This window comes from Saccopteryx leptura, chromosome 6 (genome assembly GCF_036850995.1).
Source record: "Saccopteryx leptura isolate mSacLep1 chromosome 6, mSacLep1_pri_phased_curated, whole genome shotgun sequence".
Taxonomy (NCBI): Eukaryota; Metazoa; Chordata; class Mammalia; order Chiroptera; family Emballonuridae; genus Saccopteryx; species Saccopteryx leptura.
Window position 1 is genome coordinate 5,938,586 of NC_089508.1, and position 18,924 is coordinate 5,957,509.

Sequence of the window (18,924 nt, forward strand, 5' to 3'; positions counted from 1 at the left end):
GCCCCTTACTCACTCTCCCACCTGTCAGTTACCTACTGACACTTCCAGGCCCTGCTTGCTATCCCCTCCTCTGGGAAGCCCTCCTGACTGCCCCCACATTGGGCTCCTCCAGCACTATGCACGAGCTCTCCCAGGCTGGACTAGAATGGGCCAAGTCTTTGCCTGTCTCCTTGTCTCGGGTATCGGGTACTCTTCAACTCTATTGTTCCGGCCCTGGCACAAAGCCTGACCCAGCAGGCAGGCTTGGGAAAGGTTGGCAAAGTTAAATCTCTGGGGTCAGGTGACATGGGCACTCCTGAGGGATGGCAAGGGAGATAAAAGAACCAGGATGAAAACAGAGGCTTTGTTCATCCAGAACCCGTTCCAGATGGGAGAAGGGACAGCTGAGTCCCACGGGCAGACCCCAAGGAAAGGGCGGAGCTGAGAAAAGGACTCGGCACCCAGAGCCCCAGGCCCAGGCCCCTGCTCAGCTCCAGCAGCAGGCCGAGGTATGTACGGGCCACATGCCCACCCAGGTCAGCAGCCTGCAAGAGGTGAGAATTCTCCTGTGGCCTCAAGCTCCCTTAAGGTCTTGTCTCCCCTCCGGAGGGACAGCTGCTCTCCTAGGCAGTCCTGAGTGGGGATCATCAATGGCTCCCAGGGACCGAGTGTGTATTAAATCCTAAGCTTCATGCGTGTGTGTGCGCGCGCACACTACCGGACTGGGTCCTCAAACAGCCCCAGGAGGCAGCTGGTATTCTCATCTCTATTTTGCAGATGAGGAAACTGACGCTCAGAGAAGTCAGGTAACCGGCCCAAGGTCAGTGGCTAAGAAGGGGGCCAGGATTCGGACCCAGCTGCACATTCAAGCATTGTGCAGGTGTGTGTCTTCCGTGGGCCTCTCTGAAAGTCCTCAGTTTTCTCCTCTGTACAATGGGAGAACGAGGGGGTCACAAGGCCCCATGAGCTCCCCTGGTGAAGGAGTCTGACCTACGACAGGTCTGGGGGGTAGGCTCTGCCCCAGATGAAGCACACTGCCCCAGAGCGTGGGGGTCAGGCAGCAAGCCTCCCGGGGCCCTCGGAGCCAGACCTGGGTGGGGGTCCCAGCTCCCCTCTCTCCAGCGGGGTGGCTTCTGTGGACTCTCCCGGATCAAGGCTCCCTGGGGCCCTGGTCAGCTGGTGCAGTGACAGGTCCTGTCCCCACCCCAGGGGGACCCGGAGCCTGTCTAAGAAGTTATTAATACTGTCCCCCCCACCTTGCTCCTTTGCCTTCCCTGTGTCTTAGAGCGGCTGTCAGGCCACTTACCCACTCATGAAGTCACCGAAAATGTAGAGGCCGTTCAGGTTGGGGTTCTCGCAGCCCCGGTACACGTAGCCCCCCGTGACTGATTTGCCCAGTTTGTGTGGGTAGGCGAATATCGGCAACACGTCATCTGCACGGTGGGGAGAGGCTGCGGTGAGGGGGGAGGGCTCAGCCCCTCCCCCACAACAAGGCTCTGTGACGGTCCCGAGTCTTGCTGGGCAAGGGGATATGAGGTCAGTAGGAGGGCCAGAAATGGGGACCCATATGGTCACCAAGGGAGGGAGGGGCTCACAGCTTATAAAGTGGGGAAGAGAGGGTGGGCTTGGTAGTGTGGGGGGAGAAGTGGGGAGAAGAGTGAGGAGCCTCCCAAGAATATTGGGGAGGCGGGTCTTGGGTGGGGTCTGGGAGGTCCGGGAGGGAAGTACTGGCGCACCCCCCCTGGGGTGGAGGATCTGGGATGGGGTCCCTAGGCGCAGTCTGCTGATACATACACTGAGAGGGAGGCCCTGGCGCCCAGCCGCGAGGTAGGGAGTGGGGGTGGGGCCGGCCAGGGGCAGACCCGGGAGATGGAGCGCAGAGGGGTGGGGGTGGGGCCGGCCAGGGGCAGACCCGGGAGATGGAGCGCAGAGGGGTGGGGGTGGGGCCGGCCAGGGGCAGACCCGGGGAGATGGAGCGCAGAGGGGTGGGGGCGGCGGTCACCGAGGGAGGCCCTGGCGCCCAGCCGCGAGGTAGGGAGTGGGGGTGGGGCCGGTCAGGGGCAGACCGGGGAGATGGAGCGCAGAGGGGTGGGGGTGGCGGTCACCGAGGGAGGCGTTGGCGCACAGCTTGAGGTCGTAGCACTCGAAGCCCTCCCGCGCGCGCCAGCCGTAATTGCGGCCACGCTCCACCAGGTCCACCTCCTCGAACTTGTTCTGGCCCACGTCCCCGCAGAAGAGGCGCCCACGGCCCGTGCCTGACACCGGGTCGCCACGATCGAAGGAGCAGCGCCACATGTTGCGCACCCCCAGGGCGTAGACCTCTGGCCGTGCGTCGGGGTCGCCCACGAAAGGGTTGTCTGCAGGGATGCGGTAGGGCCGGCCGCGCTCACTGCCGTCCACGTTGATGCGCAGCGCCTTGCCCAGCAGCGCTGACCTGCGGGCAGGTGGGAGAGATGCCTGCTCGGGGCTGCCCTGCTCCAGGGCGCTCCGGCACCTCCTGGGGCCCCCGGCTGGGCCAAGGGCAAGATGAGCCTTGGCTGGGGGGCCCGAGCTGCTGGCTGGGTTCAGCTGTCTTCAGCTACCTGCCATCTGGGTTACCCCATTCCTTTATTGAACATCCACCGTTCCTATGTCCCAAGCACTGGACATGCTACCTACCTATAGCCTCGCTTCAGCCTCAAGCCAGACCTGTCCAGTAGGTGGGAACTGCTGTGACCACTATTTTACAGATGAGGCAGCTGAGCTCAGAAAGGTCACATAAATGCCTAGTTGCCACACCATGAGTATATGGTAGGGCTGGGGTCCAGTCCTGGCAGGCTGATCGCAGAAACCCACGCTCTTGACCACCCCACTGTCTAACCTCCCCAGGCCTGTGTCCTCCACAGTAACACAAGGGTGGTCCCTCTTTGCCGCCTTCTGAAAGGGCTGTGCTACAGGGTAAAAATGAATGCTCCTAGAAAAATGCCCCCTGCCTGGCACACAGTAGGTGCCCAGTGAGCGTCTGCCGAGTGAGTGAATGAATGAATGACTGCAAAGTCAAGTGAGCGTCTGCCGAGAGAGTGAATGAATGAATGAATGACTGCAAAGTCAAGTGAGCGTCTGCCGAGTGAGTGAATGAATGAATGACTGCAAAGTCAAGTGAGCGCTGCTGAGTGAGTGAATGAATGAATGACTGCAAAGTCAAGCGCACCTTCGCACGGAGAGTACAGGCGGGGGCTGGAGAGGGGAGAGGGAACAAACAGGACGGGAACTCCTGCTTTCTCGCTCACACACACCCAGGGCCACCACAGGCAGAACAGAGCGTGTCAGAGAGCAGCCAGGACCCCATGGTAGCTCAGGTCCCCCCACACTCTACAACCTCCACCCAGGTTCTGAGAGGGGGCCACGTGCCAGGTCCCCCAGGCAACTCTGGACTGGGAGCCAGGCCACTCCACAGAGCCAGGCGATGTCACCTTCTGAAGACCCTGCAGTGAGGAGACCTCAGGATGTGCCCCCAGAGCCACAGAGAGCAGGGGTACAGCCCTAAACCTCCACATAGCTCCCAGGGGTGAACAGCGCGTGGGTTTCATTCATCAAGAGACAAAAGTGACCCGATGGGGGAATCCGCCTCGTGCCTGAGTATCGGCAGCACTCTCCTCTGTGGTTTCTGACGCACCCACGTCAGTACCACGTGGGTTTTCCCTTGCTCTTGGCATTCCGGTGGCCCCCGCCGGGCTGCTTTTCAAGGCAGGACTGCTGTGCTTTGCACATTTGCTGCAACTGGGCACCCATCAGTCTCACATAGCGTCAGCTCCCCAGTGTTTCTCTCGTGAGAGACATCTCAGTCTCCCCTTTCAGGGGATAAAACACTCCCTCCCCATCAGGCTCCCCAGTGAATCCCCTCCAGCCCAGCGGGTTCCCATGATGCGCTCCAGTCTACTCATCACCAAGCTGCAGGTCACACCCCAGAGCCACACGCCACGTACTGGGCTTCTGTGTGTAAAGTGGGCAAACCTCACGGCAGCAAAATAATGTTTTAAGTTCTGCCCAATTATCCACAAATCCTTAATTTCTATTTTCTCAGCTTCATCTCTTAAACACATCCCAAATATGAGAAAGCTGCAGTGACTCTTACCCCGACACATATGAAAGCACGCATCACAAATTGTGAACACTTTAATTACCGTAATCAGATGCGCTATTTTTACTTTCTGGAATGAGAAAGGTTTTGTCATTTCTGGCTAAGAGTGGAGGAGGCTGCCCTGAGACTGCGGGACAGCCTTGTCTAGACTCACAAGTCTCCAAGAGTGTGTGTGTGTGTGTGTGTGTGTGTGTGTGCGCGCGCGCGCGCGCGTCTAGGATTAGGATGACGGCAAGCGATCTGCTCAAGCCAAGAAGTGACTGACTGAGCAAAATTATGCTTCAGTTTCTGGGCCATCATGGATGACCCTGGGGACAGAACACCCAGGGCCCCTACAGCCTGCTCCAACCAGCCCACGCTCCCTGTCTGGTCTGGTTCCAGCAGATGGAACAGACTGGACTGACTTCAGAAAAAATCCTATCTTCCCACATGCCCTCTGATGTCACTTCTCAGGTACCTGCGGCAAGCGGGCGCTGTGCTTAGCCCTCCACGAACATGACTGCTTTTACCCCTCGCAATGAGCCTTTCCGTGGAGATGATTCTGTTCCTCTAATCGGTGGTTGGCAAACTCATTAGTCAACAGAGCCAAATATCAACAGTACAACGATTGAAATTTCTTTTGAGAGCCAAGTTTTTTAAACTTACACTATATAGGTAGATACATTGTTATTAACTTAATTAGGGCACTCCTAAACTGGCCTTTGCTAAAACACTCAAGAGGCCAAAGAGCCGCATGTGACTCGAGAGCCTGTGACTCGAGAGCCGCAGTTTGCTGACTAGGGCTCTAACTGATGAGAGGCAATGCCCTGACTGGGTCTCTAACCGGCCAGCTGCGGGCTGAGCTGGGGCCCACGGCCCTCTCTGTGGCCCTGCGCTGCGTGGCTGAGGAGGCAATGCCCTGACTGGGTCTCTAACCGGCCAGCTGCGGGCTGAGCTGGGGCCCATGGCCCTCTCTGCAGCCCTGCGCTGCGTGGCTGAGGAGGCAGTGCCCCTCCAGAACAGTGTGTAATCCAGGGGTGTGTAAACCAGCCCACTAGCCGGCGAAAAGCAGGACATACTTGTTTTGGGCATTTCCAAACTTTCCAAAGGGGTCTCCGGCCATCCCGCCATCTCCGGTAAAGATGTAGAGGTACCCGTCGTCCCCAAAGAGCAGCTGGCCCCCGTTGTGGTTTGAGGCTGGTTCTTCAATCTCCAGGATTATCCTAAAAGAAGAGAAGCCATACCCCCCCCACCCCCCAAAAATAACCTCAGCCAAAATACAGAACAAGATCACAGCCACGAACCCTCCTCTCTCTCGGATATCATTTCACAGTTGGAAAGACTTTTCAGGTCCTTCATGGTGGGTGATTTTTACAAAGGTCTGGTCGGCTGGGTGTGGATAGTTCACTCCATTGTGCTAATGAGGAACTGGAGGCTCAGAGGGGTTGAGCAAGTTGCCCAAGGACACACAGCAGAGCTGGGACTAGAACTCAGGTCTGCTAGTTCTGGCCTAGTGTTTTTTCTACTGCTCCCCACTGTTAGCGCCTGCCCTGCTATGGTCCTGCGAAACTGAGGACCCCGTTGTTGCACAACTGACTTCTCCATTGGATGTAGCTACCCACATGCCAGCCATGTAAGCTGAGCACTTTCTAGAAACTCTGTCATTTTTACCTACTGTGACTTCAAAAGGAGTGGGCTAGATGGCGCGGGCTGTGCTCACCTCCACACCCACCCATCAAGAACCTCCTTTCCTGCCCTGGCCGGTTGGCTCAGAGGTAGAGCGTCGGCCTAGCGTGCGGAGGACCCGGGTTCGATTCCCGGCCAGGGCACATAGGAGAAGCACCCATTTGCTTCTCCACCCCTCCGCCGCGCTTTCCTCTCTGTCTCTCTCTTCCCCTCCTGCAGCCAAGGCTCCATTGGAGCAAAAATGGCCCGGGCGCTGGGGATGGCTCTGTGGCCTCTGCCTCAGGCGCTAGAGTGGCTCTGGTCGCAACATGGCGACGCCCAGGATGGGCAGAGCATCGCCCCCTGGTGGGCAGAGCATCGCCCCTGGTGGGCGTGCCGGGTGGATCCTGGTCGGGCGCATGCGGGAGTCTGTCTGACTGTCTCTCCCTGTTTCTAGCTTCAGAAAAATGAAAAAAAAAAAAAGAACCTCCTTTCCTGCCGAGGGGGAGCCCTCCACTCCACTGCCGGCCGGCCAGCTGGCTTCCGGTTAGGTTAGCCAGTGGAGAGCGGAAGGCAAGAGGAAAGGAGAGCCCGTTTCCCTGGCTCCTGGCACTGCCTCCAGGAGCGGTGGTAGCAGGATGGCCACGGTGGCTGCTGACTGTAGACTCTGGGTTTCGGCCCAGACATCTTGGTGCCAGGAGCAGCGAGCGCACTGAGCAGCACAGGCCTCTCCCCTTCGGTGCCTCCAGCCCACAGTGGCAGCGGCCTCTTGGAGTTACTACGCCCTAGCCCACCAGTGGCAACAGCCTCTCGGAGTCACTAAGCCCCAGCCCACAGTGGCAACAGCCTCTTGGAGTCACTAAGCCCCAGCCCACCAGTGGCAACAGCCTCTTGGAGTCACTAAGCCCCAGCCCATAGTGGCAACAGCCTCTTGGAGTGACTAAGCCCCAGCCCACAGTGGCAACAGCCTCTTGGAGTCACTAAGCCCCGGCCCACCAGTGGCAACAGCCTCTTGGAGTCACTAAGCCCCAGCCCACCAGTGGCAACAGCCTCTTGGAGTCACTAAGCCCCAGTCCACCAGTGGCAACAGCCTCTTGGAGTCACTAAGCCCCAGCCCACCAGTGGCAACAGCCTCTTGGAGTCACTAAGCCCCAGTCCACCAGTGGCAACAGCCTCTTGGAGTCACTAAGCCCCAGCCCACCAGTGGCAACGGCCTCTTGGAGTCACTAAGCCCCAGCCCACCAGTGGCAGCGGCCTCTTGGGAGTTACTAAGCCCCAGCCCACAGTGGCAACAGCCTCTTGGAGTGACTAAGCCCCAGCCCACCAGTGGCAACAGCCTCTTGGAGTCACTAAGCCCCAGCCCACCAGTGGCAACAGCCTCTTGGAGTCACTAAGCCCCAGCCCACCAGTGGCAGCGGCCTCTTGGAGTTACTAAGCTCTAGGTCGCTTGACCCCCTTCCTCTTCTCCTTCTCCAGCCCTCCCGACACCTTGGCAGCCGACTCCCTGCCTTAAATTCCCTCTCATTGAAGAACCTAAGGCTGATTTCGATTCTCCAGGATTGGTCACTGACTTGCACATCCCTTCTTCATTGAGACAAACCGAGATATGGAAAGGTCAAGAACATCAACCCACAATGTTGGGCCTTCAGAGCCAAGACTGGAAGTCTTTCCAAGTGAGGCCAACACAGATGAGCTGATGAGCACACATAGCCCCAAACGCCAGGTCCCCGTGGACAGGACAGTGCAGACTCTCAGTCACCCACCTCCCATCGGTATGCCGGCCCTGGGGTCAGAGCTGGACTGTGACTCAGGCAAGCATGCCCCGCATCCTGGCCCTGCCCTGAGCCAGCCATGCCTGGGCTTGTACTTGTGAGGTCCCCAGAGAACCCTCGTGGAACCCTCACTCTGAAAGATGTTCATGGATATATTTTGTGTTAACACCTTCAGCCTTCATCAGGAGTCAACTTTTTTTTTTTTTTTTTACAGAGACAGAGAGAGAGAGAGAGGGATAGACAGGGACAGACAGGAACGGAGAGAGAAGCATCAATCATTAGTTTTTCATTGCGATGCCTTAGTTGTTCATTGATTGCTTTCTCATATGTGCCTTGACTGTGGGGCTACAGCAGACCAAGTAACCCCTTCCTCAAGCCAGCAACCTTGGGTCCAAGCTGGGGAGCTTTGCTCAAACCAGATGAGCCCATGCTCAAACTGGCGACCTCAGGGTCTCGAACCTGGGTTCTCCGCATCCCAGTCCAACGCTCTATCCACTGCGCCATCGCCTGGTCAGGCAGGCATCAACTCTTAAATGTCACTGTCAGAGACACATCCATTCTATCCCTCTCTGTCTCTCTCTCCCCTCTGTGAGGTCCATGGGGTAAACTCAGCTCTCCTGGAGAACTGGTGGTGCAATCTCCTAAAAGGTCACAAGAACTGTTTCCTCTTTTTATTGGGGCTGCCAGGAAGCTCATTTCAAAATTACTGCCACATGACAAGATCTCCATGAACCCACATCCTCAACTCCTCCTTCTTATACTTTAATGTCAAGATTTTACAGTTTTGCCTGACCTGTGGTGGCGCAATGGGATAAAGCATCAACCTGGAATGTTGAGGTTGCTGGTTCGAAATCCTGGGCTTGCCTGGTCAAGGCACATATGGGAGTTGATGCTTCCTGCTCCTCCTCTCTCTCTCTCTCTCTCTCTCTCTCTTTCTATCTCTCTCCTCTCTAAAAAAAAAAAAAAAAAAAAAAATGGAATAAATAAAGTCTTTTAAGAAAAAAAAATATTTTACAGTTTTTATCAAATACATGATAAACCAGCCTATCTGCCCTCAGGTCTAGCCCCAGCCTCCCCTCCGAAGTCTCTCCTTCAGAGGGCCAGTTTCTGTAAACTACATGTCCCATGCCTCTTTGCTAGGTGGCTTCCAGCTAGGCTCAGCCAATGAAGGCACTGGCAGGAGATGGGAGGGCGGGAGGAAGGGAGGAGCAGCCAGGGTATTTCTCCCCATCTCCCTCTGCAGCATCTTGGCAATAATGGTACCTCCTCCCCATCGTCCTGCTGCCCTGCCTGGGCCCAGCATAGTTCCAGCTTCTGATGCGTACCCCCACCTCCTCTCTTTCTCTAGCCCGAGAGGTGGAGGCAGCTTCCCCCACCCGTTACACTCAAAAGTTGCCGCCCTTCTTCCCCAGGTGGCTCTGTCATCATTCCCGACACCTTAGGAACGAATTCCCACGTCAAGTTCTGTGCCCTGAATTACCTGGTACGGGGCGACTGACTTTCCTACCGGACGCAGACTGATGCGTATGCCCTCCACGCCAGTCCGGGCCAAGCCCGCTTTAGAACCAGGCAGGCGCAGGCTGTGAGGGGAGCAGAGGCCGGAGCCCAGGAACGGGGGGACCCTGCTGGGGCAGGCCGGGATGGAGGGTCCGGGTGAGGAGACGTGGAAGGCAGGGCCCCATCACCTGAGGCCATGGTGACGGGGTGGGGCTTAGGGGGCAGTGGGATAGGCTTGCAAGACAGGCCAGGGTCCCAGCCCTGCTGCTTTCTGGCTGTGTGACCTAGCAGGTCACGTCGCCTCTCCAAGCCTCCGTGTCCTCGTCTGTGCAAATGGGAACGTGACACTAACCTCAAGGGACCCTCTGAAGTGCCTGATCCGAGACTTGGTGCACGATCCTCTGATGTCTGTCTGCCCACCGTCCCTCCCCTGTCTCCAGACCATGGGATTCAGCCCCCTCCCCGGGGGTGACAGTCAAAACAGGTAACCACCCATGTGGCACACAGCAGGAACTGGCTGGATGCTACCTGCCGGCAGAATGGCCGCCCCGCCCCCGCCCCGCCTGCTCCCCGGGGAAGGCCACCTCTCAGAGCCGTGGTCCACGGTGTTCACGTCGTCCTCCGCGACCCTGAACTCGCTGATGCGGATCCACTCGCGGAAGTCGACCCCCACGGAGTAATAGACGTAGAGCCGGCCGTTGTGCCGGAAGCGCGGGTGGAAGGCCAGTCCCAGGAAGCCGCGCTCGTCGCCCTCCCAGGGCGAAGTGAGCACGGCCCGGCTGACGTTCAGGAAGGGCCGCTCCACCCGCGAGCGGTCGGGCAGGTAGGCCCACACCAGCCCCACCTGCTCGGCCACGAAGAAGCGGTGCGTGCCGTCCTGGGCGTGGACCATGGCCACGGGGTTGCGCAGCCCGTTGGCCACCTCCTGCAGGCACAGCTGCAGGCAGCCCTTGGCGTCGGCCACCACGCGGCCCAGGTTCGAGTTGAGGTTCTCGTTGACCAGCAGGTGCGGGAAGCAGTAGTCCGTGTCGTCCAGGGACAGGTAGCGGCAGAACTTGGCCCGGTTGCCCTCCAGCGCCCAGAGCTCGCGGTCGGAGGACAGGTGGCGGAACAGGCCCCGGCACGGCTGCCACAGGTCCAGGCAGTAGTCCTCGCAGAGCCCGGGCACCGTCCGCAGGGGCGTGGACGGGTCCTCGGCGTCATAGAGGTGGGCCGCGTAGGGCGAGCATTCCTGCAGAGACAGGGATGGCACAGGGGTGCTTTGTGGTGGCACTTCCCGGCTGTGTGACCTTGGACAGCTCACCCCACCTCCCAGAACCCCAGGCTGCTGATCTGTCAAATGGGGACACCTCCATCCGTAACCAGGGTGAGTGTCAACTACTGCAGGCCTCCCATCTCCTCACCTTCGGCCCTTCTCTCTTGCCTTCCTGCCTCTGTTAGAGCAAATAACCGCATCTAGTACTGGTACCAATAACAACAGCATCAGCAGCTACTCTTGAGGACCTACTGCGTGCCAGGAGGGTCGGAGGCTCCTCTTTCTACTTCCTGCCCTTTACCTGCGTAGTGAGCTCCTTTGTTTAGCCCGCAGCCCCAGGGCCCCTCCTCAGGGGGTCTCCCCGGGGCTCCCCTAGCAGCTCTCCCGAGGTGAAGGAGTCAGACCCTCTCGGCCTCACTGGCCCCTTTTCCAGCTCTGCTGGGCTCTGACTTCATGGGGCACAACCCAGCAGTAGCCCAGGTTCACCCCTCACCTCCCACCCAAAGGCTTTCCCGTTGAAGAGACTGCATTCAGTGCCCACGTGGACATGATTTAGAGTGTGGAGGGGGCACTTAGTGCCTCAGGGGCAAACCTTTGGTCCCTGGGAGAAGGGAGCCGATGGCTGAATTGTTCTATTTTCCTCCTGGCCCACCAACAGTCCTGATGCCCAGTTTGGAAGGGTGGTCCCACCAGCTGAAGCACTAGTCACAGTTAGCAGCACCTTGGACTGGGCTCTCCTTCTGCCCCCTGTCCCTCCTTCTGGGGTCCACTCACCAGCTTTGCCCCGGGTTCTGCTTTGGAGAACCCAGGCGGAGCCAATCAATCTGATGAGGCCTCTCCCAGCTTCAAGCCTGCAGTGCTGACTGCCCTCCCCCCAGCCTGAGAGTACCAGACACTCACTGACCTCTGGTCCTCTCTGCCCACAGCTTCCCCGCCTTCCGTCTCCTCACACTTTCACCTCTGAGCCTCCGCGTGCGCTGTTCCCTTTGTAGGCATACCCTTCCTTCTCAGGCAGATTGTACTTAGCCTCAGAAAATAACCACGGCCACTGGCGCAACAATAATAACAGTAACAGCTCCTGGATATCCAGGCAAGCTGTGGGTCAGGGACCAGGCTGGGGACTCCGGTGACTCTGTTTCTTCCTCGGGGCAGCTGCAGGCACAGAGGGGGAAGCGGGACCTCAGAGAAGGAAACCACTGACCAAGGTCACATGCTGGCGTGGACAGGCTGGGGTGGGCAGGTGGAGAAGTGGAGCGTATCTCAGCTCCAATGGCTGGCTAACTGCCCACCTCCAAGGCCCAGTAAGTGCCCCCCCACCTCAACACCTTCCCTGTAGCCCACCTTCCCAGAGCAGAGTCCCCAGCTCCCAGCCTCTGTAAGGACTGCCCTTGATGGGAGCCCCGGACGAGGGCAGATGTAATTACTCACGCCTGTGTCTGACACATGCCCTCCCCGACCATGAGCTCACTGAGCCCTGGCCTGCTCTGACTCAGCTCTGGTCCCGGAGGCCTCCGGAGCCGCTCCTCCCGCAGCAGGGGAGGTGCTGACAGCACACATCTCCCCTCGCCGGCTGGCCCAGGCCGGGTTCCAGCCAGAGGCCTCCAGGGACAGCGGGTGGCAGGCTGCCCTCCTGGCTGTGTTCTCGGGCTCCAGGCCAGAGGCCACTCCCTCCCATTACACGATAGTGGCTTTTGGTCACACCACGGCCCGTCTTCCTGGCCTCTGCATAGCTACTGTGGAGCCGAGGGCCACTTGGTGACGTGTACTTAGAGGTCTGGTCACTATCCCAGGTACACACGGGAATAGCACATTTCACATGCTCCACTCTGCTGACGAGCGGGACAAATAGCAGGCCTGGCCTCTGTGCAGTGTCACCTCCCCCCACACGGTCCCCACAGCCTCCCGAGTCCAGCCAGCAGCTGTCAGAGGACCAGAGAGGGTCTGTGTGCACACACTTCATCTTCACGAGGTATTGTCATTGTGACTCCGTCTGTACAGTTGAGGAACTGATGCTTAAAGAAGGTCACCCATCAAGAAGTGGCCAAGCTGGGGCCTCATGACATCCAAACTCAGGCTCGTCCCCTCTTAGCCAGCAACGTCTCATGCAACACATGTGTAGTGGGCACCGGCGTGTGCCAGAAACCATCCCTGGCTCAGAGACACAGTGGGGAGCAGAACAGACTCCTAGAAACCAATCTGAGCGCCCACTTCTCATCAACCCCCAGCCCAGGACTAGAGAGGGAGCTGGGAGGGTCTCCAGGGAGCCAGGCTGGAAGTTTAACACCCATGCATCAAGACACGGGGTCCCGCAGGCCTCACCCACGGCCTGTGTTCTCTCATGTGCTGTGCAAACCTGGCTCCCAGTCCTGCAGAGCCCAGAAGCAGAAAATGACAAGAGGGTGTCGTGACTGCTGCTGACAAGGACAGTCGGCAGCTAGCCCCACAGTGGCCCGTGGGGGAAGGCTGCAGGAAACCCGTGGAAAATGGACCAGTGTCACACTGCTCAGCTGCCTAGCCATTCTGCACACAGGCAAGCCGCCTGCCTGCCTCACTGCCCCACGGTGCCACGGTGCAGTTGCTGACACCCAAGACACCTGAGACCTAAAGGCTTTGTACGTCCACCACCCACTTTTTAAGAAGACAGAGACTTTGTGCACGAAGTTCCCCGGCATGGTGTGCCCTCCTTGCCCACGTGTGCCTCTGGAACACATGACTAAGGCCCAGCTCAAACGCCTCCTCTTACTCCTCCGTCCTCCCAGGGCTCTGACTCGCCCCTGGCCCTGGCGGGTATTCCCACAGACACGGCGTTCGCCAAACAGGAATTCCGTAGCTTGCAGGGTGAGGTCTCCCCCTCTACTGTCACCCCACTGCCAGAAATGGCTCAGCTGGTCTGCTTAGCTAGCATTTAGTCATCTCTGGCCATGTCAGTCCATCCCACGGATGGTGGGACCCTCTGGGACAGGGACCCCAGGGCTCAGTACTCAGTAGGGCTTCAAGAAGGCAGGTAATGTGGCAAAGTGACTAAGACCGGGGTCCCCAAACTTTTTACACAGGGGACCAGTTCACTGTCCCTCAGACCGTTGGGAGGGCCGGACTATAAAAAAAAACTATGGGCCCTGGCCGGTTGGCTCAGCGGTAGAGCGTCGGCCTGGCATGCGGGGGACCCGGGTTCGATTCCCGGCCAGGGCACATAGGAGAAGCCCCCATTTGCTTCTCCACCCCCCCTCCTTCCTCTCTGTCTCTCTCTTCCCCTCCCGCAGCCAAGGCTCCATTGGAGCAAAGATGGCCTGGGCCCTGGGGATGGCTCCTTGGCCGCTGCCCCAGGCGCTAGAGTGGCTCTGGTCGCAGCAGAGCGACGCCCCGGAGGGGAGAGCATCGCCCCCTGGTGGGCAGAGCGCCGGCCCTGGTGGGCGTGCCCGGTGGATCCCGGTCGGGCGCATGCGGGAGTCTGTCTGACTGTTTCTCCCCGTTTCCAGCTTCAGAAAAATACAAAAAAAAAACTATGAACAAATCCCTATGCACACTGCACATATCTTATTTTAAAGTAAAAAACCAAAGCGGGAACAAATACAATATTTAAAATAAATAACAAGTACATTTAAATCAACAAACTGACCAGTATTTCAATGGGAGCTATGCTCCTCTCACTGACCACCAATGAAAGAGGTGCCCCTTCCGGAAGTGCTGAGAGGGCCGGATAAATGGCCTCAGGGGGCCACATGTGGCCCGCGGGCCGTAGTTTGGGGACCCCTGGACTAAGAGAAAGGCTTTGAAGTCAGCGCACACTGGAGACTGAGTCTACCACTCCCCGTGTGACCTTGGGCGAGCTCCTTAACCTCTCTGTGCACGTGTCCTCATCAGTAAAAGAGGAAAGAATTCTAACCTCACAGAGTTGCTGGGAGGAACAAATGGAGACAACGCATGTGTTTGTTCAGTAAACGTTCAAACAATACAGGCTATCAAGGTAACTCAGGCCCTGGCCAGCGGCCCCACTGGTTAGAGCGTTGTTCCCCTCTGCCAGGGTTGCAGGTTCGCTCCCCAGCCAGGGTTGCAGGTTCGCTCCCCAGCCAGGGTTGCAGGTTCGCTCCCCAGCCAGGGTTGCAGGTTCGCTCCTCAGCCAGGGTTGCAGGTTCGCTCCCCAGCCAGAGCACATACAAGAGTTAAGCAATGGATGCACAGGTGACTGGAGCAACAACTTGATGTTTCTCACTTTTTCTCTCTCTCAAATCAATTTAAAAAATAAATAAAGATGCAGCTCAATGTTCCCTTCTTTGGGAACCTTCCCTCACTTTTCCAGGAAAAGTGTGGCCGTTCCAAGAAAGCCCCAGGACAGGCTCTGAAAGGGCCAGGAGGGACGGCTGCCCTCTGGCTAAGGAGCCAGCCTGGGCGTCGGGAGGAGTGTGAGTGCCAGATGGGGCAGGTTCCGGAGAGGACCGTGGGTGCGGGCGTGTTCTCAGCGTCTCTCTCTTGTCTGGAGTCCATCTCCCCAGGGAGAGGTGAACGCCTGCCGCCACTGACTAGGTCTCGTAAACGAGGCACCGGGCCATGTGCCGCAGGGGTGGCATCAGGAGGCACTGGGTCTGGACACAGCCTCAGCTCACAGAGCCCAGTCCTCTGACCGGCGCTCTCCCACCTTCCCGCCGGCCCCGCCAGGGAAGCCATGAGCCAGCTGCGGCGGCCCGCTCCCACCTCACTCCAGACATGAGGTCACTCCCAGAAATGCCTGGGGCGAGGAGCTAGCAACCGCTCCACCGCTGCTCGCTCAAGGCCAGCCCATGCTGGGAAGGTTCCCAAGGACAGATGGGAGCCTCCTGCCAGGGAAGGCGGCAAGACTGACCCTTTTCTTCCTCTTCCCCGGACAGACGGATGGACATACCCACCATATTTGCCCTGCTGAGCTTGCCACATCGTAAGTGCCCAATCAACAGCTGTACAGTAAATACACATGCCCTGCTATGTGACCGGGGGTGGGAGGAGCACAGGACCTGGTCCTGGGGGGCCCCCAGGCTGGGTGACTGAGGCAACCCTTGACCAGACCATCCTGGCTCCCCCGAGATCCACAGCGGGGAGGCAACAGAGTCCACCAAAGGCAAGCACACTCCTTCGCATTCTTAGGCTCCCCCGGGTCCCCCTGTTTGTTCCCAGCCCCTCTTATTTCCTACCCAGATGGCCTCTGAGCCTAGCTCAGTCCCCACCCTGGGCTGGGCAGCCAGCAGGGGGCCAAGGAGGCAGTCACTAGAGAAACCCAATGGGAACTGAGCCCCTCATATGTGTCATTTAGTCTGTGTGGCCACCCTGGGGGCAGGTAAGATTGCCTGCATTTTAAAGATGATGCGAGGAGCACCTGGCCTGTGGTGGCACAGCGCAAGTGTCAACCTGGAATAAGACCCAGGCTTGCCTGGTCAAGGCACAGACGAGAAGCAGCCACTACGAATTGATGCTTCCTGTCTCCCCCCATCCCCTTGCTTCTCTTTCTTTCCCTCTCCTGTCCCTAAAATCAATAAATAAAATCTTTTAAAAAATAAAAGATGGGGCCTGACCTGTGGTGGCTCAGTGGATAAAGCGTCGACCTGGAATGCTGAGGTCGCCGGTTCAAAACCCTGGGCTTGCCTGGTCAAGGCACATATGGGAGTTGATGCTTCCTGCTCCTCCCTCCCCCTTCTCTCTCTCTCTCTCATTCTCTCTCCTCTCTAAAAATTAATAAAAATAAATAAATAAACAAATAAAATAAAAGATGGTGCAAGGAGCCTCATCCTGGGTGTAAGAAGCTTTGAAGTGCAGAGTCATGCAACCGAAACATGGCAGAGTCAGGATCGAATCTCAGGAGTCCCAGTATGTCTGACTAGGAGCCGGCCCTCCAGGTCCTCCCCATAGCACCAGCCCCTGTGGGACCTGTCCAGCTGCTGGGCCAAGACCAGCCTTAAGGCCTAAGAGCCCTGACCCTATGACCCAGCCATACCCACTGCTGGCGTCAGGCACCGGGAATCAGACTCAGGCAAGAGGATGAACTGCCGCAGACCAGCGCGGCTCCAAATAACGGTGCGGAATTAAGAAAACACACTTTGTCAAAACAAAAACGATGGTACAGGCCCTAGCCGGTTGGCTCAGTGGTAGAGCGTCGGCCTGGCGTGTGGAAGTCCCGGGTTCGATTCCCGGCCAGGGCACACAGGAGAGGTGCCCATCTGCTTCTCCACCCCCCCCTTCCTCTCTGTCTCTCTCTTCCCCTCCCGCAGCTGAGGCTCCCCGGGTCCTGGGGATGGCTCCTTGGCCTCTGCCCCAGGCGCTAGAGTGGCTCTGGTTGTGACAGAGCGACGCCCAGGATGGGCAGAGCATCGCCCCCTGGTGGGCGTGCCGGGTGGATCCCGGTCGGGCGCATGCGGGAGTCTGTCTGACTGCCTCCCCGTTTCCAGCTTCAGAAAAATGCAAAAAAAAAAAAAAAAAAAAAATGGTACAGGGAGGACTCTTCAAAGTATCTGAGTGCCTCATAGCCCCAGTTCGCTTTATTATATAGCCATATGCAAATCAAGGACCTTGATACAAAGTTGCACATCAAAGGCTAAGACAGGAACTCTCCCAAGGTAAAAACAGGATACATTAGTGAAATCCACCAACAACTGAAACAAACAAAGAGTCAGAGGAAGAGCATGTATATTGCTTCCAGCAACCCAAGGAAGCAAGTGGAGTGGGTGCAAATACTCAGCATCAAAGCCAAATATGGAGATGGAGGGGGGAGAACTTAGCCTTTTGCTAAGCCTCGAATCTACAATGGCTTTTTGCCATTAACGGTCCACAACAATGAACAGTGAAGGCAGAACCAGGTGTGGGCAGAACCTGGTGTGAGCAGAACCCCGGGCTCCGCCTTCAGAGGGGAGAGGATGGCAGAGAGGTTTCACCAAAAAGATGTCACTCAGGTGGTCTGAAAGGATGAGGCAGCCTCTTCCCGGTGTGGACGCCATTCCGGAGAAGGGCCACCGCACGAACTCCGTGGGGCTGGAAGCGCCGGAGGCATCCCAGGCCTGGGGCTCTCCTGGGGTCTGAGGGTTCAGAGGGCCTCTCAGACTGCTTCCGCAAAATGGGACCTTCAGTGGAAGCAGTCCCCAACAGCCCTGGACAAACACAAGTCCAGTCCATTGACCATGCCCTCTGCAAGCTTCTGGGACGATGGTTTCCTCCCCTGGTAGCCTGAGAAGGGTGGGGCTCCCAGAGCAGGGCCCTGGGGGGCTGACTCCAGGAGGTGCCCTGGGGGCTGACTCCAGGAGGTCCTGGGGCAGAGAAGCCCCCAAACATGGAGGAAGTGATAATATCACCTGGCAGTCACTCCCACTTCAGGAAGGGAAACTGAGGCCCTGAGAAGGCCCAAGTCACCAAGTCACTGAAAGGCAAAAGCCCTGGTCATCCCAAGATGCCCATCTCCCCACCCGGCTGGGGGCCTTGGGCCCCAAAGTTCGCTGCCCACGCGTGGTCCTTGTCCAGTGGAGTTGCCACTGTCACCTCTCCACCCTCTACTGTCGCGCGCCCGCTCACCTGACACAGCAGGTCGAGCGCATATCCAGCGCACACAGCCCACAAGCCGGCGTCCACGCGCGCCGCCAGGGCCCCGAAGCGGCCGGCCAGCGCCGCGTCCTGCTCAGGCGTGCAGCAGCCAAAGGCCGAGTACTGCGAGCAGAAGCGCAGCGGTTGCGGCGGCCGGAAGGGCGGCCTGAAGTCCAGGCACTGCGGGTGCGCCGCCGCCCCGAACGCCCGCAAAACCAGCAGCACCAGCAGTGCTCCGGCCCCCGCGCCGATCCCGGCCCGAGCTCGCCGTCCCGCCATGCCGCTGCCGCCGCCCCACTCCGCCCCGGCCCGGCCCCCAGGGAGCCGCCCTGGGCGCCCGCCTCCCGCCTAGCCTGCATCCTCCCGGGGCGCTCCCCACGGCAGGAAAGGGGCGGGGGCGCGTCCACCCCGCAGAGCCACGGGTTTGGCGACTTCCCCAGCAAGGAGGTCACCCCTGGTCCAGCACACTGGGACGGAAAGAAAGGAGACTGCCCTGCAGAACTTGGAGCACTGCACAGCCTCTGTTCTCGCCATTCCGGGCAGCCCCTTCCTCCTGGACGCAGAGCCTTTCCAAGTAGATGACAGTGGCCTGGCCTCCTGGGGTGCGACTGTGTCTTCTATTCTGTGGGAGACACAGCTTCCTCCCTCCAGCGCTATTTACTCCTGGAAGAGGCCCCAGGTCCTGGTTCTCAGTCTTTCTTAACACAAGGGTGTCAAGGTCTGGGCAGTTCCAAATGTCATTACTACTAAATGTTAAAATGTTGCAGTGTATTTCAGATGCACCTGTAAACAAAATGACCTTGACCGGAATTGAAAGGGATAAGTATAGCCAACCACAAAGAAGAAATCAATAGATAATTTCCTGATGTGTGGTGGCACAGTGGATGGAATGTCCACCTGGGACACTGAGGTCCCTAGTTCAAAACCCTGAGGTCGCCCTGGTTGGCTCAGTGGTAGAGCATCGGCCTGGCGTGCAGGAGTCCCGGGTTCGATTCCCGGCCAGGGCACACAGGAGAAGCGCCCATCTGCTTCTCCACCCCTCCCCCTCTCCTTCCTGTCTGTCTCTCTCTTCCCCTCCTGCAGCCAAGGCTCCAGTGGAGCAAAATGGGCTCCGGCACTGAGGA

General features: G+C 58.3%; 1 protein-coding gene across 3 annotated transcripts in view; it reads right to left on the bottom strand.

Moving 5' to 3' along the window:
- The window catches only part of HHIPL1 (HHIP like 1), a 33,987-nt gene extending 15,891 nt beyond the window's left edge, over positions 1 to 18,096 (bottom strand). For all 3 annotated transcript variants that reach the window (XR_010746247.1, XM_066343202.1, XM_066343201.1), the window contains exons 1-5: positions 17,792 to 18,096; positions 9,597 to 10,243; positions 5,158 to 5,301; positions 2,085 to 2,413; positions 1,286 to 1,412 (exon numbers count right to left, since the gene is read on the bottom strand). Coding sequence is in view for 2 of the 3 variants with exons in the window: in XM_066343202.1 (XP_066199299.1) it covers positions 1,286 to 1,412; positions 2,085 to 2,413; positions 5,158 to 5,301; positions 9,597 to 10,243; positions 17,792 to 18,079 (1,535 nt within the window). In the remaining variant the exon portion in view is untranslated. The remainder of the gene's footprint in view (positions 1 to 1,285; positions 1,413 to 2,084; positions 2,414 to 5,157; positions 5,302 to 9,596; positions 10,244 to 17,791) is intronic.
- Between the last annotated feature and the right edge of the window lie 828 nt (positions 18,097 to 18,924).